At 43.3% G+C, this 25,874-nt stretch overlaps 1 protein-coding gene across 1 annotated transcript in view; it reads left to right on the forward strand.

The window, feature by feature from the left end:
- The window catches only part of slc7a11 (solute carrier family 7 member 11), a 153,485-nt gene extending 129,525 nt beyond the window's left edge, over nucleotides 1–23,960 (forward strand). The window contains exons 11-12 of the mRNA XM_078404639.1: nucleotides 3,986–4,163; nucleotides 20,171–23,960. Coding sequence (XP_078260765.1) covers nucleotides 3,986–4,163; nucleotides 20,171–20,235 — 243 coding nt within the window. The 3' untranslated portion in view covers nucleotides 20,236–23,960. The remainder of the gene's footprint in view (nucleotides 1–3,985; nucleotides 4,164–20,170) is intronic.
- Nucleotides 23,961–25,874: the final 1,914 nt, after the last annotated feature.

A 25,874-nucleotide genomic window follows, 5' to 3' on the forward strand; every position in this document is an offset into this window, starting at 1 on the left:
TCTGGAGAGCTATAATCCTGTGTCTTTGGAGTGTCGGAGGAAACCAAAGATCTCAGAGAAAACTCACGCGGCTCACGGGGAAAACGTACAAACTCCATACAGACAGCACCCACCGTCAGGATCGAACCCGGGTCTCCTGCGCTGCAAACGCTGCAAGGCAGCAACTCTACCGCTGCGCCACCATGGGCGGCACGCCCATTTGCTCACGTGAAAACTACTTGTTTTAAATTTTTGCAGCTTCTGCCCTGTTGAAAGCATGTTTTCTTTAACCAAGCAAAGATGTCGATATATTGGCAATGTCTTTTCGGCCTGCATGCTCGTTATTCAATTCTGAAGCAGAGAGCTTGTCCACAAACGGAAAGGCAAAGTGGATCAAATCTATTTTGAGATTTAGGAGAAAGGGGACGTGGTTTAATTGAAATAAATTCTTACGATATATAAGAAAATAACTGCAGATGTTGGTACAAATCGATTTATTCACAAAATGCTGGAGTAACTCAGCAGGTCAGGCAGCATCTCGGGAGAGAAGGAATGGGTGACGTTTCGGGTCGAGACCCTTCTTCAGACTGATGTCGGGGGTGGGACAAAGGAAGGATATAGGTGGAGACAGGAAGATAGAGGGAGATTTGGGAAGGAGGAGGGGAAGGGAGGGACAGAGGAGCTATCTGAAGTTGGAGAAGTCGACGTTCATACCACCGGGCCGCAAACTGCCCAGGCGAAATATGAGGTGCTGCTCCTCCAATTTCCGGCGGGCCTCACTATGGCACTGGAGGAGGCCCATGACAGAGAGGTCAGACTGGGAATGGGAGGGGGAGTTAAAGTGCTGGGCCACCGGGAGATCAGTTGCGTTAATGCGGACCGAGCGCAGGTGTTCAGCGAAGCGATCGCCAAGCCTGCGCTTGGTTTTGCCGATATAAATAAGTTGACATCTAGAGCAGCGGATGCAATAGATGAGGTTGGAGGAGGTGCAGGTGAACCTCTGTCTCACCTGGAAAGACTGTTTGGGTTCTTTGATGGAGTTGAGGGGGGAGGTAAAGGGACAGGTGTTGCATCTCGTGCGGTTGCAGGGGAAAGTGCCCGGGGTTAGGGTGGTTTGGGTAGGAAGGGACGAGTGGACCAGGGAGTTGCGGAGGGAACGGTCTCTACGGAACGCAGAGAGGGGAGGGGATGGGAAGATATGGCCAGTGGTGGGGTCCTGTTGTAGGTGACGGAAATGTTGGTGGATGATATGTTGGATCCGCTGGCTGGTGGGGTGGAAGGTGAGAACGAGGGGGAGCCTGTCCTTGTTGCGAGTGGGGGGAGGGGGAGCAAGAGCGGAGCTGCGGGATGTAGAAGAGACCCTAGTGAGAGCCTCATCTATAATGGAGGAGGGGAAGCCCCGTTTTCTGAAAAACGAGGACATCTCGAAAGCCCTAGTCTGAAACACCTCATCCCGGGCGCAGATGCGGCGTAGACGGAGGAATTGGGAGTAGGGGATAGACTTTTTGCAGGGGACCGGGTGGGATGAAGTGTAGTCCAGATAGCTGTGCGAGTCGGTGGGCTTGTAGTAAATGTCCGTCACTAGTTTTTCTCCTGTGATGGAGATGGTGAGGTCCAGAAACGGGAGGGAGATGTCAGAGATAGTCAGAAGGCTCCTGAACGTGCAGCCCTCCACTCACTCCGCAACAACCCGGACTTAATAATTAAACCCGCTGACATGGGAGGGGCTGTGGTAGTCTGGCGTGCTGACCTCTACCGCACCGAGGCCAGACGACAACTATCAGACACCTCTTCCTACCTATCCCTGGACCATGACCCCACTGATAAACACCAGACCTTCATCAGCAGCACCATCACCGACCTCACCAACTCCGGCGATCTACCCCTCAGTGCCTCCAATCTCATAGTTCCCCAGCCCCGCACGGCCCGATTCTACCTCCTACCCAAAATCCACAAACACAACTGTCCCGGCAGACCCATTGTCTCTGCCTGCTCATGCCCCACCGAACTTATCTCTACCTACCTCGACTCCATCCTATCACCCCCTGGTTAAATCCCTCCCCACCTACGTCCAAGACACCTCACACGCTCTCCATCTCCTGGATAACTTCCGGTTCCCAGGCCCCCACTCCCTCATTTTCACCATGGATGTCCAGTCACTCTACACTTCCATCACCCACAAGGATGGTCTCGAAGCCCTCCGTTTCTTCCTCGACCGTAGAACCAGCCAATCCCCATCGACCAACACTCTCCTCCGCCTAGCAGAGCTGGTTCTTACCCTCAACAACTTCTCCTTTGACTCCTCCCACTTCCTCCAAACCAGAGGCGTAGCTATGGGCACTCGCATGGGCCCTAGCTACGCCTGCCTCTTTGTTGGGTACGTCGAACAATCCCTGTTCCAGACGTACACTGGCCCCATCCCCGAACTCTACCTCCGCTACATCGACGACTGCATTGGTGCTACCTCTTGCACCCATGCAGAACTCACTGACTTCATACACTTCACCTCCAATTTCCATCCTGCCCTTAAATATACCTGGACTATCTCTGACATCTCCCTCTCGTTTCTGGACCTCACCATCTCCATCACAGGAGAAAAACTAGTGACGGACATTTACTACAAGCCCACCGACTCGCAAGCTATCTGGACTACACTTCTTCCCACCCGGTCCCCTGCAAAAAGTCTATCCCCTACTCCCAATTCCTCCGTCTACGCCGCATCTGCGCCCGGGATGAGGTGTTTCAGACTAGGGCTTTCGAGATGTCCTCGTTTTTCAGAAAACGGGGCTTCCCCTCCTCCATTATAGATGAGGCTCTCACTAGGGTCTCTTCTACATCCCGCAGCTCCGCTCTTGCTCCCCCTCCCCCCACTCGCAACAAGGACAGGATCCCCCTCGTTCTCACCTTCCACCCCACCAGCCAGCGGATACAACATATCATCCACCAACATTTCCGTCACCTACAACAGGACCCCACCACTGGCCATACCTTCCCATCCCCTCCCCTCTCTGCGTTCCGTAGAGACCGTTCCCTCCGCAACTCCCTGGTCCACTCGTCCCTTCCTACCCAAACCACCCTAACCCTGGGCACTTTCCCTTGCAACCGCACGAGATGCAACACCTGTCCCTTTACCTCCCCCCTCAACTCCATCAAAGGACCCAAACAGTCTTTCCAGGTGAGACAGAGGTTCACCTGCACCTCCTCCAACCTCACCTATTGCATCCGCTGCTCTAGATGTCAACATATTTATATCGGCGAAACCAAGCGCAGGCTCGGCGATCGCTTCGCTGAACACCTGCGCTCGGTCCGCATTAACGCAACTGATCCCCCGGTGGCCCAGCACTTTAACTCCCCCTCCCATTCCCAGTCTGACCTCTCTGTCATGGGCCTCCTCCAGTGCCATAGTGAGGCCCGCCGGAAATTGGAGGAGCAGCACCTCATATTTCGCCTGGGCAGTTTGCGGCCCGGTGGTATGAACGTCGACTTCTCCAACTTCAGATAGCTCCTCTGTCCCTCCCTTCCCCTCCTCCTTCCCAGATCTCCCTCTATCTTCCTGTCTCCACCTATATCCTTCCTTTGTCCCACCCCCGACATCAGTCTGAAGAAGGGTCTCGACCCGAAACGTCACCCATTCCTTCTCTCCTGAGATGCTGCCTGACCTGCTGAGTTACTCCAGCATTTTGTGAATAAATAAATTCTTACGATGTTGGGCCGGGTAGATTTTGGGATGATGTTCCTCCTGTCTGGGTATCCTGAACCAGAAGTCACCAGTCCCAAGATAACTTTTCAGTCGTTCAGGGCAGAGATTAAATAAATGTTTAATCGACAAATATCAAATAAATGTTTAATAAACAAATTATGTACCTCCGTAAATAATTTGGGATCATGGTCAGCATAGACATGGCAGGCCAAAGTTCCTGTGCTGTACTGTTCTATGTTTTGTGATTGGAGCTTATTTTGCTAAACGGTTTACCACTTGTGTTTCAATAATTTTTCTTTGTTGCAGGTGCCTCTGTTCATCCCAGTTTTCTTTACTTTAACTTGTCTCTTCAATGTTACGCTGTCACTCTACTCTGACCCCATTAATACTGGCATTGGATTTGCCATCATTCTAACTGGTATTCCTGCCTACTATCTGTTTGTCGTGTGGGACAATAAACCAAAGTGTTTCAGAAGACTGATGGGTAAGTAAAGTATATATTAAGTTACTCTAGTGTACACTCTAGTGTACAAAGTAAACCTCTGAGTGTATTGCACCTAATTCCTTCATTCAAATAATATGCAGGGAGATTTATTATTGCCACGTGTCCCGAAAATGAAAAGCGTTGTTTTGCATGCTATCCAATCAAATCAGATAATACTGTACATAAATACAATCAAGGCAAACTCAAGTACAATAGGTAGAGCAAAGGAAATGTTACAGAGTGCAGAATATAGTTCTCAACATTGATAGAGACAAAGTCCAATGTCCATAATGAGATAGAGAATGGGCAGTTTCAATGTAGCATAATGGCAATAATTTTGCTTTTAGAGGTTGAAACTAGATAATAGTATTAATGTGTAACACTATAATACCTCTATAATACCTCGTTCATGTTTGGGATCAGGCAATGAGTTGGTACGTTGTTCCATCAACTGCTTTTAAAGACCACTGTCACACATGCCTACCAAATATTCATATCTGACCTGGTCTCTTTGTGTAGTTTTAGACTTTATTATACTTTATACTTTAGAGATACAGCGTGGAAACAGGCCCTTCAGCCCACCGAGTCCGTGTTGACCAATGACCAACCCATACACTAACACTAACCTATACACTAGGGACAATTTTCAATTTTACCGAAGCCAATTAACCTACAAATCTGTACTTCTTTGGAGTGTGGGAGGATACCCAGAGAAAACCCATGTGGTCACAGAAAGAACGTACAAGCTCCGTACAGAAAGCACCCATAGCCAGGATCGAATCCAGGTCTCTGGGGCTATAAAGCAACAGGTCTACCTCTGTGCCTCTATGCCACCCTACGTTCAGAATTATTAATACATACTGTCTGATCCGTTGAGATCATCCAGTACTTCCTTGTTTTATTTCACAATTAACCGTCGCTGAAATACAGAGCATTCAGAAAGTCAGACCCGTTCACCTTTTCCACATTTTGTTACATTACAGCCTTATTTTAAAATGGATTAAACTCTTTTTTTATCATCAATCTACACACAATACCCCAGAATGAGGACGTGAAAACTGATGTTTAGAAATTTTTGCAAAGTAATTAAAAATAAATAACTGAAATATCAGATTTACATAAGTATTCAGACCCTTTGCTATGACACTCAAAATTGAGCTTAGGTTCATCCAGTTTCCATTGATTATCCTTGAAATGTTTCTACAACTTGATTGGAGTCCACCAGTGGTAAATTAAATTGATTCGGCATGGTTTGGAAAGGCATACATCTGTCTATATAACGTCCCACAGTTGACAGTGAATGTTAGAGCAAAAACCAAGCCATGAAGATGAAGGAATTCTCCGTAGACCTCCAAGACCGAATTGTGTCGAGACATAGATTTGGGGAAGGGTATAAAAGAACTTCTGCAGCATTGCAGGTCCCAAAGGACACAGTGGCCTCCGTCATTCTTAAATGGCAGAACTTTGGAACCACCAGGACTCTTGATAGAGCTGGCCACCCGGCTAAACTGAGCAATCGGGAGGAGAAGGGCCTTGGTCAGGGAGGTGACCAAGAACCCGATGGTCACTCTGACAGAGCTCCAGAGTTCCTCTGTGAAGATGGGAGAACATTCCAGAAGGACAACTATATCTGCAGCACTCCACCAATCAGGCCTTTATGGTAGAGTAGCCAGACAGAAGTCACTCCTCAGTGAAAAGGCACATGACAGCCTGCTTATAGTTTGCCAAAAGGCACCTAAAGGACTCTCAGACCATGAGATACAAGATTCTCTGGTCTGATGAAACCAGGATTGAACACTTTGACCTGAATGCCAAGCGTCACGTCTGGAGGAAACCAGGCATCGCTCATCACCTGGTGAATGCCATACCTACGGTGAAGCATGGTGGTGGTAGCATTATGCTGTGGGGATGTTTTTCAGCGGCAGGAACTGGGAGACTAGTCAGGATCGAGGGAAAGATGAATGGAGCAAAGTACAGAGAGATCCTTGATGAAAACCTGCTCCAGAGCGTTCTGGACCTCAGACTGGGGCAGAGGTTCACCTTCCAACAGGACAATGGCCCTAAGCACACAGCCAAGACAACTCAGGAGTGGCTTTGTGACAAGTCTGTGAATGTCCTTGAGTGGCCCAGCCAGAGCCCGGACTTGAACCCGATCGAACATCTCTGGAGAGACTTGAAAATAGCTGTGCATCGACACTCCCCATCCAACCTGACAGAGCTTGAGAGGATCTGCAGAGAAGAATGGGAGAAATTACCCAAATACAGGTGTGCCAAGCTTGTAGCGTCATACCCAAGAAGACTTGAGGCTGTAACCTCTGCCAAAGGTGCCTCAACAAAGTACCGGGTAAAGGGTCTGAATACTTATGTAAATGTGATATTTCTTTTTAATTACTTTGCAAAAATTTCTAAACATCTGTTTTTACTTTTTTATTATTGGGTATTGTGTGTAGATTGGTGATAAATAAATTAATTTAATCCATTTTAAAATAAGGCTGTAACATTACAAAATGTGGAAAAAGTGAAGGGGTCTGAATACTTTCTGAATGCACTGTATGTCAACTACAGTTTAGGAGTTTCACCTATGACTGAATAAATGCTTAGAGTAAAGGGTTCTTTACTGCATAAATCCTGCCAAAACAAAAACAGAAGTGGTACCCCAACCTGTGTCATGATACAGACTACATCTCCTGAAAAATCATAAATTATAAACTGAAAATGATAGAGATTCATCAGTATTCACATCGGTAATTTATTATCTTAGGTGGGGTTGATCATCTGAACAAATTAATCGTGAAATTTACTTTCAGATATTTACCTTTGCACTTTCAGTTATTGGGTATTTCTGTTCCCTGCCACAATGATCGATAATTCATAAGTATTAAATAAAAAGCAATTTTCGCATCTGTGTATGTTGAGCTTCCACCGAATTGAAACGAGCAGCTTACTCAGGCAAAAATAGTTAATCAACTTTCTAAAACTCTTTTGTGTATACGGGGAAAAACATTTATCCAAAATTTGAAAGGAATAGAGGAAACAACATTCCAGGAGCCACATAATGAACACCAATTTGGAAGATTTAGGTGGAAAATGATTATCACTGGTTTAACAATCACCCAAATGTCTCCCCAGTCTTCTATTTGGTTTTCATTATTGGCCAGTCGAAAGATGAATAGATCCTGCCAATAATTCTTCATCAATCTCTAAATAACCAGCTCCCACCTTCATCACTATTCTGGAAGCAAGGTGGGTGATGATCATTGTTTGCTGGAAACCTACAATGCATCGAACAAAGGTTTTCATGAATCACCTTGTGTTCGCTGCATGGCAACAAAAAAAGTAAAACACAAATTCAACTGCATTTTTTTTCATTGGTTCAAGAAATCTCTCTATTAGATCAGCAGAAATGAAATTTACTCAGATAAATTGTGACTGCTATGGTGAAAATTTCATAATAGAATATGATTGAAAGATTACCACAAAGTCCTGAGAATATTTTATATTATTTCTGTAGGTAACTGAAAATTCCAAACCACTAAATACATAATGACAATTTGCACATTTTGGACAACTGTAATTAAATTGTCATTTTTACCTTGTTTGTGCTCAATAACTTTTACTTATCAGCTTCTCCCTAAAACCTTGAAAATATTTTCATCAAGTGCAATGACCTTATGAAGGAAATGTGATTTGTGCCGTCATATCAGATGCAGTTTACCTAATTTCCTCAAAATGAATCAGTACAGTTTAGTAGCCTCTTGTCTTGATACATGCTGCCAATCAGCCTTTCTTCAATTTATTCTGGAAAACAATCAGCAAGGTTCAGAAGCTTTTATTATGATAACATTTATATTTCTTGGATAAATAATCCATCCAGATTGGATGTGTGAATAAAATCAAAAGACAGATATGATGAAACATATGCCTCAAAATGTATTTCCAATCGATAGCGCCTAACACAGTGTACAGCAGCATCAGAATGCTGTGCACTGCACTGAAATTCATTCCATTTAAATCAATAGAATAAATTTCTAATGCAGGATATGGGCGGTTAATTAACTGACCAAAGATGGATTTCTCAGCATTCAGCTTTTGTTATTTACCCTACACTTTAAACAAATTCTTTAAAATGAACGGCGAGTCTGGTAAAAGACAAACAGTTGGAACAGAGGTTTTGAGTGAAAGAAGCTGCAGTGAGATAGAGAGTGAGGGTATTGTATGAGTAAAGATTTTTTTCTCGTGCACAAATACAGTGAGATGCAGACACAATGACAATCTTGCTTACAGCAGCATTGTAGGCTCAGACAACACCCATAAACACACATTATACATAAATTATCTAAGGCAGCAAAAAGAAAAAATGTGTGCAAAGGTGAGAGAGAGAGAGAGAGAGAGAGAGAGAGAGAGAGAGAGAGAGAGAGAGAGAGAGAGAGAGAGAGAGAGAGAGAGAGAGAGAGAGAGAGAGAGAGAGAGAGAGAGAGAGAGAGAGAGGAAGAGAGAGAGGAAGAGAGAGAGGAAGAGAGAGAGGAAGAGAGAGAGGAAGAGAGAGGGGATGAGAGGAAGAGAGAGAGGAAGAGAGAGAGGAAGAGAGAGAGGAAGAGGGGAAGAGAGGAATAGAGGAAGAGAGGAAGAGAGGAAGAGAGAGAGGAGGGAGAGAGAGAGAGAGAGGAGGGGGTAGGGGGGGGAGGGAGGGAGAGGGAGGGAGAGAAAGAAATACTACCTTTGACTGAATACTGAGAACTTAATAACAGCCAGTGAAATACTGTATTATGCAGCCGTAGTTGTATAATAGGAGATCATAAAGCTATTTTTTACTCCTGCAAATAGCAAATTAGATTAATGCCCAAATAATATATTTTTAAAAATATTAGTTCATACATGTCACTTCACCTGGCCTTTCACTATCGCCGATGTCTCCCAACCGTCGCTGGGCGCCGATTTCCTCTGGGGTCACTCCCTGCTGGTCGACGTGAAGGGACAAAGTCTCATTCATTCTGAAATGTTCGAGTCGATCACCTTGCGCCATGCTGACTAGACTGCACTGCATCATGGCTCTGTGACTTTCTCCGATAACAAATCTTGGCCGCATCTTGGCCGATTTCCCCAACATCCTAACCCCCCAGTTCACAACGGCCAGCCCCAAACATGGGGTAGAGCACCATATTCCCGCCACCGGACCGCCACTCCATGCACCCGCACGCAGGCTCCCCCCCCCCCCCCCCGACAGGCTCCAACTGGCTACGGGTGAGTTCCGCAGGATGGAGGAAATGGGCATTGTGCGCCACTCAGATAGCCCGTGGGCATCTCCGCTTCACATGGTCCCCAAAGCGTCTGGGGGCTGAAGGCCCTGTGGGGACTACTGCCGTCTCAACAACGTCACAACAGCCGACCAGTACCCTGTCCCTCACATCCAGGACTTTAAGGCCCATTTGGACGGTGCCATGATTTTTTAAAAATTCGATCTGGTCCGTGGTTACAATCAAATTCCAGTCCACCCGGACGACATCCCCAAGACGGCTATCATCACCCCCTTCGGCTCTTCGAGTTCCTGTGGATGCCTTTCGGCCTCAAGAATGGCGCTCAGGCTTTCCAACGGCTTATGAACATGGTAGGCCGCAGGCTGGATTTCCTGTTCATTTACCTTGATGACATCCTCGTCGCCAGCCCCTCTCGCCAGGAGCACCGCGCACACCTCCGGCTGCTCTGCCAGCAGCTCAGCGAGCATGGCCTGGCCATTAACCCTGCTAACGGTCAGTTGGGTCTCCCTTCGATCGGTTTCCTTGGCCGCCACATCAATCGGCATGGTCCCACTCCCGACCCAAGGTTGAGGCCATTCACCAGTTTCCCAAACCCTCTAGCGTGAGGGGACTCCAAGAGTTCGTCGGCATGGTGAATTTCTATCACCGCTTCATGCCAGTAGCTGCCAGGATCATGCAATCGCTGTTCAATGTCGTAGCCAGCAAGCAAGCAGAGGGACCTCCTTTGGGACGATGCAGCCATGACCGCTTTCAACAATGCCAAAGAGGCGATGGCAAAGGCGACAATGATGGTCCATCCACGGCCCAACGCGTCGACCGCATGATGACGCATCTGGCACAGCCTTGGGCAGTGGGCTGGAACAGCTGATCAATGGTAGCTGGCATCCCCGCCTTTTTCAGTCATCACCTGAGACCTCCCTAGCAGATGTACAGCGCTTTTGACCGAGAGCTCCTTGCGCTCTACCTGGCCATCCAGCATTTCCGCTACTTCCTCGAGGGCAGGGATTTCACAGCTTTCACCGATCACAAGTCACTCACGTTTACCTTTGCGAAGGTGTCTGATCCCTGGTCATCCCAGCAGCAGCGTCACTTGGCCTACATCTCTGAGTACATGACTTGCGTTCAGCACATTGCGGGCAAGAGCAACTGGGTCGCAGATGCGTTGTCACGCACCGCCATCAATGTCATCCATGTTTTGGCCCCAGGTGTAGACTACACGGCCCTGGTAGCCGCACAGCGAGAGGATGAGGAGATGCTAGCCTACCGCACCGCCGTCTCAGGCCTGTTGTTGGAGAATGTGCGATTCGGGCCTGCTGACTCCACGCTCCTTTGTGACGTGTCTATGGGACAGCCGTGACCCATCATCACCACAGCTTGGCACCGCCGGATTTTCGACATGATTCATGGTTTAGTTCACCCTTCCATATGGGCAACAACTTCTGGTGGCGGCCAAGTTCATGTGGCACGGGTTGCGCAATCAGGTCGGCAACTGGGCCAGGGCGTGCATCCCCTGTCAGACTTCAAAGGTTCAGCATCACTCCAAGGCGCCTTTGCAGAATTTTGACCTGCCACTTCGGCTTTTCGAGCACGTCGACATTGTGCGACCGCTGCCTCCATCCAGAGGTGTCACCCATCTTCTCACCACCGTGGACCGATTCATGAGATGGCCGGAAGCCGTCCCACTCTCAGATCCCTCCGCTGCAACGTGTGCACGTGCCCTCACTACCCACTGGATCGCCCGTTTTGGTGTGCCGGTGGACATCTCCTCTGACAGACATGCGCAGTTCACCTCCGAGCAATGGCCCGGCTGTTTGGCGCTCATCTGCACCACACTACGGCCTACCACCCGCAAGCCAACGGCCTAGTGGAACGTTTCAACCGTCACCTGAAGGCATCATTAAAGGCACGTCTTGCGTGCCCGGACTGGATGGACGAGTTGCCGTGGGTACTGTTGGAAATACGTGTTGGCCCGAAGGAGGATCTGGCAACTTCCTCGGTTGAGCCGGTGTACGGTGCCCCACTTACGGTCCCAGGGGATTTCATCCCAGCAGCACGTGTACATCAGGAACCACCCTCGACCATGCTGATGTGCCTCCGGGAGAAGGTGGGCAAGCTCTCTGCCGGCCCGACATCCCGCCTCAGACTCGCCGCCACATATGAACCACTGGCCCTCACATACTGCCAGTATGTTTTCGTTTACTGCGATTCCCACCGTACGCCACTGCAAATGCCTTACGAGGGACTCTTCCAGGTACTGCAACACGGTGCCACGACATCGACATGGGCGGCAGGCACGAGACTGTCTCCATGGACCATCTTAAGCCGGCACACTTGGACATTGACCAACCAGCGCAGGTGGTATAACCCCGCCGCAGAGGGCATCCACCGTCACGACCGTACCCGCCCTCAACTTTGCCAGCTGAGACCCTGAACACAGGAGACACGTACACGCGATCAGGCCGCCTCACTCGTCAGCCAAACCACCTCCATTACTCCGGTTCTGGGGAGGTCATGTGGCGGGCTGAGCCACTTTGGTATCAAACCTTCGTTTGTCGGGCTCGAACTCTCGTGTGGACCGGGTGTGATCTGGGCCGATCAATCACACGGTCAGGGGGCCGAGCCATCGTGTGCCAGGAGAACAAAGGGATTTGGCAGTTGGAATTTGAACTCCGGCACGCGCGGGTGAGCGATGGAACTGTATTCGGTTAATGATTAAACAGAGTGTTTACACGACGTGTGGACCTCCTCAATAGACCAATTTGAGATCCTTCTGTCATACAGCACAGAACAGGCTTTTCAGCCCAACTTGGCCGTGCTGATCAAGATGCCCCATTAAAGCTGGTGCCATTTGCCTGTGTTTGGCCCATATCCCTCTCAACCTTTTCTATCCATGTACCTGGCCAAGTGGCTTCTTAAAATGTTTTGAAAATCCTACCTTTTTATTCAGATTCAGTTTATTGTATTTTCAACCCTGTTGGCACGCTGGCCTTTATCGATAAGGGCATTCAGTATAGAAGGAGGGATGAAAAACAAACTGCTGGAGGAACTCAGCAGGTTATGGCAGTAAATGGACTGCTGACCTTTCAGGTCAGGAACTTTCTTCAGACTGATCAGTCTGACTCGTCAGTCTGAGGAAAGGTAATGCTTGAAAGATTGCGGAAGACGTAAACCATGTCCAGGTGAGTCAGGAGGGCATGGCAACCTTCGCCCCAATGAGTAGAATGGGATTGGATGAACTCAGATGATTAGCAGGGTGGCATGGTGGCACAGCAGTAGAGTTGCTGCCTTACAGTGCCAGATACCGAGTTCGATACTAACTGCGGGTGCTGTCTGTACGGAGTTTGTTCGTCTCCCCATAACCTGAGTGGGTTTTCTCTGGGAGCTCCGGTTTCCTGCCACACTCCAAAGACCCACAGGTTTGTAGGTTAATTGATGCGGTAAAATTGTAAATTATCCCGAGCGTTTGTCGATAGTGTTAGTGTACGGGGATCGCTGGTCGGCATGGACTCGGTGGGCCAAAGGGCCTGTTTCCATGCTATATTCCTAAACTAAGCTAAACGAAACTAAAGGTTTTTTTTTTTGCTGCATATCACCATGACCTATAACATCACGGCATTAAAAAATCCTTCAATCTGCCATTCCCATTAAACCAGGGGTCAAACAGGAATCAGTAAAGAATGTAGTCGGGTTTAGTTGGAACCACAATGAGCACATCTAAAACAGAGGGACCGAGCTGGCAATCAATGCTACTCACAGCACAACTGCTGTACTTCAGGCAATGCCAAGTTAATAACAAATAGTAAATATTATAAAATAATAAAATGCTGATAACAAATAGTTCAGAAAGGATTATCAATCTGCTACAAACAATCCAGAATAGTTGTAATGAATGGGAAAACTGTTGGGAGGAAGATGTTCCATGCAGATTCACAGTCTAAATGATGGTGAAGTCTAACTCACAAGAGCGAAAGACAAAGCTAAACCCGAAACATCACCCATTCCTTCTCTCCAAAGATGCGACCTGTTCTGCTGAGTTACTCCAGCGCTGTGTCTATCTTCATTTCAACCAGCATCTGCAGTTCCTTCCTACACATTTTAAAGGATGGTTTTGAGAGGAAACCATGTAGAGCTGCAGCCTCTCCACTCACACCATGCGTGCAGCTGTCCAAAGTTCCAACTTCATTATGCCATATCATTTCACCCACCAACCCAAGCCTGAAAGGAAAGAATAGAAAGATACAAGGAGAGAGACACATATTTTGGAGTAACTCAGCGGGTCAGGCAACATCTCTGGAGAAAAGGAATGAGACTTCTTCAGACCAGGGGCGCCTGGAACGTCGACCCAATACCTCACCTATTCCTTTTCTCCAGAGATGCTGTCTGACCTGTTCAGCATTCTGTGTCTATCTTTTGGTTTGCTAATGAAGCAATGAGTATGATCAAAAAGATGGTTATTACTGAATAAGGGCAAACATTATTTCCAGTTTTTATTGCAGTCTCAAAGCACTTATTGCATTCTCACTGAACATTAAACAGGTCTACTCTGGTAAAAGAGATGCATTGCAGAGCAACTAATATTTTATGACTGATTATGCCTGCTGAAGAAGCACCACCATTTGTTTGATTCAGCCTGTGCTCCCATGGTCTGCAGTTACAATAAAGACACATTTTCCAACCTGACATTTAATCCATTGATACAAATCACCTCAGAGACTCATTGCTGTAAGGTTGTTCCTCTCATGTGGGTCCAATACAGTTAACAAAGCATCACTCATACTGGAACAGCACCTTTCTATTAAATTTTACCTCTCCTACTGCTGGAACATTTATTCAATAGCTGGGGAAATTTCTAATGAGCTGATTGACTGCCTTCCAGTCCATAGGTAATTTAGTAGCAGTGACAACTGAAGAGGAGGCAGTGAGCTGTGTAACTACATGTTGTATATTTGCATACAAAACAATCTTTCCCTAGGTAGGAAAGGACTGGAGATGCTGGTTTACACCGAGCATAGACACAAAATGCTGGAGCAACTCAGCAGGACAGGATGAGAAGGATCTTGATTCGAAACATCACCCAGTTCCTTCTCTCCAGAGATGATGCCTGTCCCGCTGAGTTACTCCAGAATTTTGTGTCACACTTTCCCTGGGTGCAGCAACAGATACAGGGATACAAAGCATCTTAGGGCTCTCGAAAAGAACTATTATCCGATGGAGTCACTGCTCACTGCAAACCAGGCACTATCTACCTGGCACTACCCGAAAGAAAATGCAGAGAATTGTGGACACAGCCCAGACCATTACACAAACCAACCTCCCTTCCATTGACTCCATCTACTCCTCATGCTGCCTTAGCAAGGCCAGCAGCAGAATCAAGGACGAGTCGCATGTCGGCCACGCCTTTATCTACCCTCTCCCATCAGGCAAGAGGTACAGAAGTGTGAAACTGCACTCCAGACTCCAGGAACAGTTTCTTCCCAGCTGTTAACAGGCAACCGAAACATCCTACCAACAACTAGAGCAGTCCTGAGCTACAATTTACCCCATTGGAAACCCTCAGACTATCTTTGATCGGACTTTACTGGAGTTTATTTTGAACTTTATTCATGTCATTCCCCTTATCACGCATGTACTCTGTAGATGGCTCGATTGTAATCATGCATTATCTTCCTCTGGCTGGTTAGCACACAACAAAAGCTTTTCACTCTACTTCAGTACATAAGACAATAAACTAAACTCAACTCAACTTTATTCTTTTACAGTCTTCATTCTCAAATACTTGTGTCTATTTAACTCAAATAATAGTGCCCTGTTTCAACAGTTACTGTGGGAAAGTACTCTATATGTTGTTAACCTTCCCTGTAAAAAATATACTCGACATCTTTGTTTTTGGGGACATCTGAGTCGCAGTCATCTGTAACTAATTCTTTCTATGGGTCCACTTAGCTACCAATGCAGAGAAATGGCCTTCCATTATAGCCTACTCAATATTAGATATAGATTCAACATAACCTTCTTGCTTATATTCAATAACAAAATGAGTACAGCACACTAGCTATCTTGCTTCACTTTTCAAGAACAATCCTTTATACCCCTGTTCTTGAACTTCAAAGAGCTATAACGTTTAAAGAACAATTCCTTTCACTGATTTTTTTCACGGAATGATTCTCTAGCCTTGACCTGTACCTGCCTCAATATTCCATTCAAACTTTCTCTCAATGAGACCTCTGAATGATTTGATAGCAACCAGGCTCAATTTTGTTTGTGTCATGAAATTGATTGTTTTTAAAATAATTAGCCAAGAAGGCCGATGATATGGGTGATAGATGTATTCTATACAGACCAGTAAGGCCTATGATAAGGTTCCTCATGATACAATGCTCTGGAAGCTTAAATTGCATGGAATCCAAGGGGAGCTAGCTAATTAGATACTTAATCAGTTTGATGGTGGGAGGTGGTTTTTCAGACTGGAGGCCTGTGACTAATGGCATAGCTCAGGGATTGGTGCTGGGCCTATTACTGTTTGTAATTTATATCAACAACTTGCGTGAGAATGTACAAGGTATTGTTGGTATTTTTACAGATGTCAGTAAAATAGGTGGTATCATAGACAGTAAAGAAATTTATCAATCATTACAGCAGGAACTTGATCAACTGGGTAAGTAGGCTGAGGAATGGCAAATGGAGTTTAATACAGATAAGCGTAAGGAGTTGCATTTTGAAAGATCAAACTAGGGTAAGATTTCCCAAGTCACAAGTAGACAGGATGGTGAAGAAAGCTTTTAGTATGCTGGCCTTCATCATTAAGGGCACTTAGTATAGAAGTTGAAATGTTATGTTATAGTTGTCATACCATAAACCAGTGTCATGACCCAAGACATTGGTGAGGCCACACTTGTAGAATTATGTTAAGTTTCAGTCATCCTCCTAGACGAAAGAAGCATTAAGCCAAAAAGAGAGCAGAGACAATTAACAAGGATGTTGACAAGATGAAGAACTAAGTTAGAGGGAGAGGTTGGACAGGCTTGAAATATATTCCTCAGAGAGACAATCATAAAAGACTAACGGGTGATCCTATAGAGGTACATAAAATCATAAGGGACAAAAAACGTTTATCACAGGGTAAGGAAATCAAGCACTGGAGGGCATAGGTTTAATGTGAGGGGAAGGATTTGATAGGAACCTGAAGGGCAACTTTTTTCATGTAGAGGGTGGTGCATACATGGAAGCACCTACCAGATGACATGGTTGAGGCAGGTGCAATAAAAAATTTAAAAGGCATTTGGACGTACATGGATGGGCGAGGTTTAGCTGGATTATGGGTCAAATGCAAAGGAGATTAGCTTAGATATGGCATTTTGGATGGCATGGATGAGTTGGGCAGGAGAGCCCGTTTCTGTGTTCTATTACCCGCTGACTCTATGTCTGTACAAATTATTTTACAAATTGAAAAACAGATAAGGTTTTGCACAATTTCTTTAAGCTTACCATTACCTATATCTACCCAATCTCAAATAAATTTGAATAACACCCTTTCTGTTCTCCTTATCCCTACAACCTTTTGGTAATTTCATGAATATCATGCCTCTTAATTTTGTATTGATTCTGTTGCATGAATGCTATTAATGATCCTCAGCAATGCATTTATACAAGATCTATTGAATTATTTGTATTTATTCTGTTTGTAAACACACATTCATAGAATCTTACAAAATGTAAGCTAGCTATTTAGCCTCCTGTATCTGTGCCAGTTCAGTGAGAAAATCTATCCTATTTTTCTTCCTATAATTATTTTTCTTATCAGAAGAATATATAATTACCTTTTGAAATGTATGTTTGAAACAGTATTGACACTTATATCAGACAGTATGTTTCAGATTATAAAAATTGTGACACATTTCCCATCATCTCTCCCCTATACCTGTTCTCAAATCTCAAAGTATTAGTCTTTGATGGTGCAAAATGGTGATATTGGATCAGATGCATTGATAAAGATTCATTTGGCAAAACAATTCAATATGATGCAACTTACATTATTCCCCAAAGTCAAAAGTATTCTCTCTCCTTCTCCTCTCTCTGTGTACATTGGCCATTTGGTCTTCTCCTCCTTTACCTTGCTCTTCTTACATCAGACTATCTCCAATTCTTTCTGATATTTGACCTCCAGTTCTTCATCTATTAATCAAAATGTAATCTTCTTCCATTCCATCAAATTTGGTTAATTTCCAGTCCCATTGTTTAACTTAAACTTCACTATGTCTTTGCTTATTTTCAAAGTAAATGAGAGCTAGGTCACTATTTCCCAAGTGTTATTCTATTTGCATATTGCTTAAGTGTCCTACTTCATTACCGAAAACTAGATTTGGCACGGCTCCTGCCCTTGATTCAGTTCTTTAATGTAATGTAATGTTTAATGTTATATTGTTTCACATTTTCTGCCATTCATCTATCAATTTTAATATAGATTTATAGAATGTGGTTTTTTTTACAACTGCCAACAATCCTCACCAGTAATTTTTCTTCCACTAATAACCTGAGATATGTTCCTCTAATGAGAACAGATAGTTTTTAAAAATTCTATCTAGATAAATTAGAGTCAGCATTTAGGTACATACATTGTGAATGTATTAGTAGCAGCACATTAGAAAGGACAAAAGACAAAGTTTTGGAGTAACTCAGCAAGTCAAGGAGCATTTCTGGAGTAGAGGTGACTTTTTGGGTTGGGACCATTCTATGCAGAATGGTTGGTCCTCAGCAGAGGCCTTACCTTTGTACCTTTCAACAGTTTTTTGCATCCTCACTAGAAGGGAATGTTTATTTGAAGCTTTAACTACATGGTTTTCAAAGTAAATGCCTCAGAAAATCAGAGGATGAAAGACACTCGTTGCAATCCTATTTTTCTTCCTATAATTATTTTTCTTATCAGAAGAATATATAATTACCTTTTGAAATGTATGTTTGAAACAGTATTGACACTTATATCAGACAGTATGTTTCAGATCATAAAAATTGTGACACATTTCCCATCATCTCTCCCCTATACTTCTGTTCTCAAATCTCAAAGTATTAGTCTTTGATGGTGCAAAATGGTGATATTGGATCAGATGCATTGATAAAGATTCATTTGGCAAAACAATTCAATATGAAGTTTGAAATCACGCAGAAGTTTCCTCTCTTCGGTCCATCCCCTGGACTGCAGTGCATCGTCCAGTAGGCTCAAACTCTGGGAAGAGAGACTAGAGAAATCTCCAGAAGACATTCACATGGCAATCGATCCCTCTGAGAAACTCGCACCAGGTTCCGACCAACCGTGGATAATCTGGCGCAGTCTCAACAGACTCCGGACAGGCATGGGGAGGAGCAAATCGAACATGCTGAAGTGGGGATATACTGAAGATGCGGCAGACTGCGAGTGTGGACGGGGCCTCCAGACTATGGAACGTCTCCTGAGCTGTGACATGCTGCATGACACATGCACTGTAAAGGATCTTGCAGAGGCCAACGACATGGCACTAAACTTTGCTCTCTATTGGCAAACAGTTGCGTGATGACACGAATAAATAAAACTACACAATTACCAAATAGTCCATGAATCACACTAATCATTGGAATTCATTATCATTAAAAATATTTATTTCATGACAATATTTCATGATTCATCCTAAAATAATCAGTACTGAAGGCTTACTTCTGCATGAGGTTCCCGTGCTGTCTGAGGGCCATTTATGTGTGCAATAATCATGAAAGTGGGATTACGCAATTGAACATCAGTCATATGTATAGGCTTCTCCAAGCATAGAGGACATGGATGAAAAATGACAACTTTACGATCTAAATCTGGTTTTCCTTTTTGAGTTTTTTCAAAGAAATTGGATCACTCATAGCATCTACACAAGGTTAAAATCCGTAAATTATTAGGAACGTCAAAGATGATTATATTGGCATAAAATGGATAGCTTAGTAGAAATTGCAGCCAAATGGATCGTAGTTTATCACAAGAAATGGCCAGTCAATAATAAATTACAGAAGTAAAAAGCAAACACATTTCTGACACAACATTTTTTACAATTATTGTCGGAAAGAATTTACCAGAAATCAGAGTATTTCATCATGTGAAATGGATGTTTGCTTCAAGTCATTTTTTTGTGAGTTATATCCATTCAGGTTATTTGCAACTGCTTATATTTTCTGAGGGATGATCTCTGATAAAATGTTTTAAATTTTCTCCCATTGACAAGAGGATGGGTTACGATGATACCCTCTGGTTAAGTGGTTAATATTTAGGAAAGGAACATATAGGAATTCCTATCTATTCCTATTGGTAGAATCAATCCCTCTTCCAGATGAAACTGGAAAAATATACCATTTCTTAATTTGAGCAGATTCCTAGGTTAATGAGATCCTCATGCATAAACATGATCATGGATCATAGCACACTCATTATTGATGAAAATCTGCAAGGCTTTGTATTAATGGTTGACCACAAATGTGACAAAATGTCTTGATTCCCTGGAATAAAACTGTAAATAATGGAAATGTGTGGTAGTTTAGTTAGCACAGGGAAATGTGATAAAGCAGCTTGGCAGTATTAGCTGCTAATGAAAACCCAGCTCTGAAATTTTAATCTGCCTTTTAGTTGGAGATAAATGAACTGCTGCGCATATTTAAAATTATTGTCCTTTGATCTCGGAGTCTCTTTTATTCCTGGTGAACAAATTGTGTGCGGATTTTGTAAGCTTTTGTTTTCTGTTGCAGATTCAATGACTAAGACTCTCCAGATCATCCTGGAGGTTATGCCATCTGAACAACATAAACACTGAGGAGCTTCTTTGGTGGCAAGCTGCAGAATGGTTCGAATACTGAGACTGCACACATCAACAAAATGGTAGTCTTTCCAACAAAGCCATTCACTTGAATCCTAAATCTTCCCCAATGTTTCATCAAATGATCAGGATCTTTTGTGGCCTGGAAATCCTGTGCTGGGGAGTTCTCCTTGTCCCTTGCCAGTTGTGTACAGTTCTTTATGCCATTTCTCTCTGGGGTGGGTTTGATGTAGATGCGATCTTACAGCAAAATGATGGCAAGAGATGAGGAAAACCAAACCATCTCACCCATCCACAACCCCCATAATAAACTGAAAACCGGTATTAATATACAGTGCCCTCCATAATGTTTGGGACAAAGACCCACAATTTATTTATTTGCCTCCATACTCCACAATTTGAGATTTGTAATAGAAAAAATCACATGTGGTTAAAGTGCACATTGTCAAATTTTATTAAAGGGTATTTTTATACATTTTGGTTTCACCATGTAGAAATTACAGCTGTGTTTATACATAGCCCATTTCAGGGCACCTTAATGTTTGGAACACATGGCTTCACAGGTGTTAGTAATTGCTCAGGTGTGCTTAAATGCCTCCATAACGCGGGTATAAGAGAGCTCTCAGCACCTAGTCTTTTCTCCAGTCTTTCCATCACCTTTGGAAACTTTTATTGCTGTTTATCAACATGAGGACCAAAGTTGTGCCAATGAAATTCAAAGAAGCCATTATGAGACTGAGAAACAAGAATAAAACTGTTAGAGACATCAGCCAAACCTTCGGCTTACTAAAATCAACTGTTTGGAACACCATTAAGAAGAAAGAGAGCACTGGGGAGCTTACTAATCGCAAAGGGACTGGCAGGCCAAGGAAGACCTTCATAGCTGATGACAGAAGAATTCTCTATAATAAAGAAAAATCCCCAAACACCTGTCTGACAGATCAGAAACACACTTCAGGAGTCAGGTGTGGATTTGTCAATGACCACTGTCTGCAGAAGACTCATGAACAGAAATTCAGAGGCTATACTGCAAGATGCAAACCACTGGAGGAGAGAAGGAAATGCCCAAGAATCAAAGCATACCACCTCATCTGTGAAACACGGTGGTGGGGGTGTTATGGCCTGGGCATGTATGGCTGCTGAAGGTACCGGCTCACTTATCTTCATTGATGATACAACCACTAATGGTAGTAGCATAATGAATTCTGAAGTGTATAGACACATCCAATCTCAAGTTCAAACAAATGCCTCATTGGCCGGCAGTTCATTCTACAGTAAGACAATGATCCCAAACATACTGCTAAAGCAACAAAGGAGTTTTTCAAAGTTAAAAAATGGTCAAGTCTTGAGTGGCCAAGTCAATCACCCTATCTGAACCCAATTGAGCATGCGTTGTATATGCTGAAGAGAAAACTGAAGGGGACTAGCCCCCAAAACAAGCATAAGCTAAAGATGCCTGCAATACAGGCTTGGCAGCGCATCACCAGAGAAGATACCCAACAACTGGTGATGTCCATGAATCACAGACTTCAAGCAGTCATTGCATGCAAAGGATATGCAACAAAATACTAAACATGACTACTTTCATTTACATGACATTGCTGCGTCCCAAACATTATGGTGCCCTGAAATAGGGGGACTATGTATAAACATTGCTGTAATTTCTACATGGTGAAGCCAAAATGTATAAAAATGGCCTTTATTAAAATCTGACAATGTGCACTTTAAGCACGTGTGATTTTTTCTATTACAAATCTCAAATTGTGAAATACAGTTGCAAATAAATAAATGATGGGTCTTTGTCCCAAACATTATGGAGGGCACTGCAGTCTAATTTTTATAGAAGCAAAAAATCAAACACCAACGCAGCTATGTTGGTGATGTGGATGTGCTTAATATACATAGAGACTATGTGATCACATACCCTTGATACTTTTCTAAAGGCCTTACTAAGACATGTGCTGATGTGTCTCAATCATAAACTGGATTATATTTATGACATGAGCTGCTGGGATTATTGTGATTATGAGAATCTATTTTTGCTAATATTTGCCTTTAAGAAAACTTTAAACTTACATATTTCAGTTAAGTTACAATGTTTCTCTCTGTGGGAACCTCTGTTTTTTTTGGAAGAAATTGCACTTTCTGGCCCTGTAATTCTGGAGATGATATTACCAGTTCCCACTGATAACAAATGACACTCGCCCAAAATGGAAATGGGCAATTGTTGGATACTGTTTGCACAAACAGCTATATGTAATATTCTCCAGGGAAGTTCCTTCAGCTTCCCACCAGAGGAACCGCCACAGAACTACAGGGCCTTTATGTTAGCTTGTTAAGCGCACATATTGCTAATGGAATGTTCTGCTCTTCAAACTGCACTGTGAGTTACTGCTTTACAAACAATTATAGGTCCACTAGAAAGTCCTGTCATTGCTGCTTGAGTAGTCATCAGAAGTAAAACTGATCCTCAACTGTACCAAATGCCTTGATTCCACATCAGTATTCTGTTTTACACTCCATTCAGCTTTTGATCTGATGACTTCAAAATTTTCAGCCAAATGGACTCAGTGTGCCAATGGTATTATCCCTCAATATAATTTCAAGGATGTGACATGTAACTTGTTTCTCCAGATTTTTAAGAATGAAGGCATTTCTGCTACCAATGTTCAATTTCTGAGCCAATTTCCTTCTCTTTCTTTTCCCCCCAAGCAATTATACTTTCCGAATAGCCCAGCAACATTGTTGCTCTGTTTTCTAGCTGCTCAGAATTTGTCCAACATAATTTGGCCCACTGCATCATCTTCCATTCTTTTTCCTCAAAATGTCATGTCATTTTACACTTGCTGGCAAAACATCTAGAAACTAAGCTCAGTAAGGACTGATAACAAAGTAACAGAAGGCAGTGGGGTGTTGGTCGGATAGAGGTGTGAGGTGCTGAGAGATAGGTAGCAGTTACTTCACTAATTGTGGTGAGAAAATAGACGTCAGTACAAGATTGCAAATCAAAATTATTTGCTTTAAAAAAAAGTTAGGCAGGAACATTACAGCTCAGAGATAAATGATACATTAATAGACAACGTGAAACGTCATAGAGAGAAGGTAAGTGAGGAAAAAATAACATGGTTTTGAATGCAGCAAAAAAGGTCACATCATAGTGAGTATCTGGCAAATGATAAGGCATTCTGCTGTGAAAAGTGGATTTTTATTGTATTGCATGAGTACAATAGTCTTTGAAAATTAAGGAAGTTTATCATTTATTTGCGAAAAGTGGATTTTAATTGTATTGGATAAAACATTTTTATTTAAATTGGTCATTTATATAATGTTATACCCAATGTTGTATACCATTATAAAAATATTATAGAGTTCCACAATTATGGTAAAGGTAGGAAGGTTTTGATGTGTTTGGTGAGGTACATGGAAACAACCTCAGGAATTATATTGAACAGATGCAGCTTGCCAGATGTTTTATACTTCAATTCATTCTGGAGAGATTGCGCCAAATGTTCTTTGTTATCAAAATGAAAGATATAACTAATTTACCCATCTTTTGTAAACACTCTTTAACAGGAACTTTTGATCAGAAACTTTTCAGAAAGGAGATTATTTTGCACAAGTGCAAATGTTAATTGGTGTTTTGAATAAATGGTACAACCATGTATTTGCAGAGGTTTCCTCACTTTGGTCATTTTTTATAGAAAGGAGGAGGGGGAAATGGTATGAACTAAATAAAATAATTTGTTAAAGTAACAATTCTTTTGTTTCTGTTCATTAAATAACAATATTGAAAAAATTCTAGCACCCGGTGGCTACTGATTTGAAGACTTTTAATAGTTTTAAACTGATAAGAAATTGGACACTTAATCTATGTATCTCACATGACAAATTCTTCAATCCAGGAATAATCCTACAGGTAAAGTCCTTCATTCTGCTCATTGGGCAAAGCGACCCGAAACCTCACCCATTCCTTCTCTCCAGAGATTTTTTTTTAAATATTTCTTTTAGATTTAGAGATACAGCGCAGAAACAGGCCCTTCGGCCCACCGGGTCCGCACCGCCCAGCGATCCCCGCACACTAACACTATCCTACACCCACTAGGGACAATTTTTAAAAAACATTTGCCCAGCCAATTAACCTACATACCTGTACGTCTTTGGAGTGTGGGAGGAAACCGAAGATCTCGGAGAAAACCCACGCAGGTCACGGGGAGAACGTACAAACTCCGTACAGGCGGCGCTCGTAGTCAGGATTGAACCTGAGTCTCCGGCGCTGCATTCGCTGTAAGGCAGCAACTCTACCGCTGCGCCACCGTGCTTCCCACAATGCTGCCTATGGATGCTGCCTATCCCGATGTTACTCCAGCATTTTGTGTCTATCTTCGGTTTAAACCAGCAGCTGCAGTTCCTTCCTACACACACTTACTTGTGTTCATCATGTATTAAAAAATTATGCCACCTTTTTAAATGTGCATAATTGTTGGAAAATAAGTCCAGAAATTTGTACTGCAGATTTTTCAGACAGTAAAATGTCTCACGTTCCAGAAAGGTTTGCAAGATCATGGGAACAGTGCACAGGAGATTCATTAAAATGGTTTCCAAAGAATACAGGAGCTTAGAAGCCACTGAGCCACTGGGATTGTTCTTACAGCTCAAAGGGTAAGGAAAAACATAAAAGACATATTCAAAGTCATGCACGATTTTGACAGAGTAATAAGGAGAAACTTCAGCTTGAAGAAAGGTTAATATCCATCAGGCACTGATTTATGAAAAATGACTAAATATCCAGTTGAAAGATCAGCAGAATTATTTTTAAATGCAGCAGGTTGTTGGAAGACACACTGATCGTGTGAGAGAGACGGATTCAGTAGTAACTACCAAAAGGCAAATTAATTGCTATGTTGAAATGAAAAAAAGTCAAAGCCTATGACACTTTCAGCTTCCAGTCCCATGCCAGATAGCAACCCTTGGTGCAAACAAGCCCAAGCAAAACAGATCATAAAATCTTTCAATTAAAAATATCAACGTGGAAGAGTGACAAAGTGAATTGTGCCCAATGATAGTACATGCAACAGATTTTTCTATGTATTAGCACATATAAAATTATTTTACCAGCTATTAACACCATCAAGATCCGGCTGAGTTACTCCAGCACATTGTGTCTTTTTTTTGTACTTCAGAGATGCTGTCTGATCTGCTAACTTACATTGTGTCATTTTTGTAGCCCAGCATCTGCAGTTCATTGAGTTAAAGTACATTTTTCTGCTCCACTGCGAAATCTCCTCAAGGTATGCCTACTTTGAAGACATTCTGAATCTGAATCTGAATTACCTTTATTGTCATTCAAAATGAATTGAACGAAAATCATTTGCCACGTAGCCACAACAGTACAGAGTAAAAGACACAAGACACACAATTTTAACACAAACATCCACCACAGTGAGTCCTCCAGACACCCCTTCACTGTGATGGAAGGCAAAAAAAAATCTCCTCATCCAGAGATACTGTCCGACCTGCTGAGCTACTCCAACACTGTATCTTTTTTTATCTGCAATATCTGCATTAACTGGAGCTTTTCCATTCATAAAATGTACAAATTAAAAGTTATCCTGACATAAATTGCAACATGTCTTGGA

This window comes from Rhinoraja longicauda, chromosome 1 (assembly GCF_053455715.1).
Source record: "Rhinoraja longicauda isolate Sanriku21f chromosome 1, sRhiLon1.1, whole genome shotgun sequence".
Classification (NCBI taxonomy): Eukaryota; Metazoa; Chordata; class Chondrichthyes; order Rajiformes; family Arhynchobatidae; genus Rhinoraja; species Rhinoraja longicauda.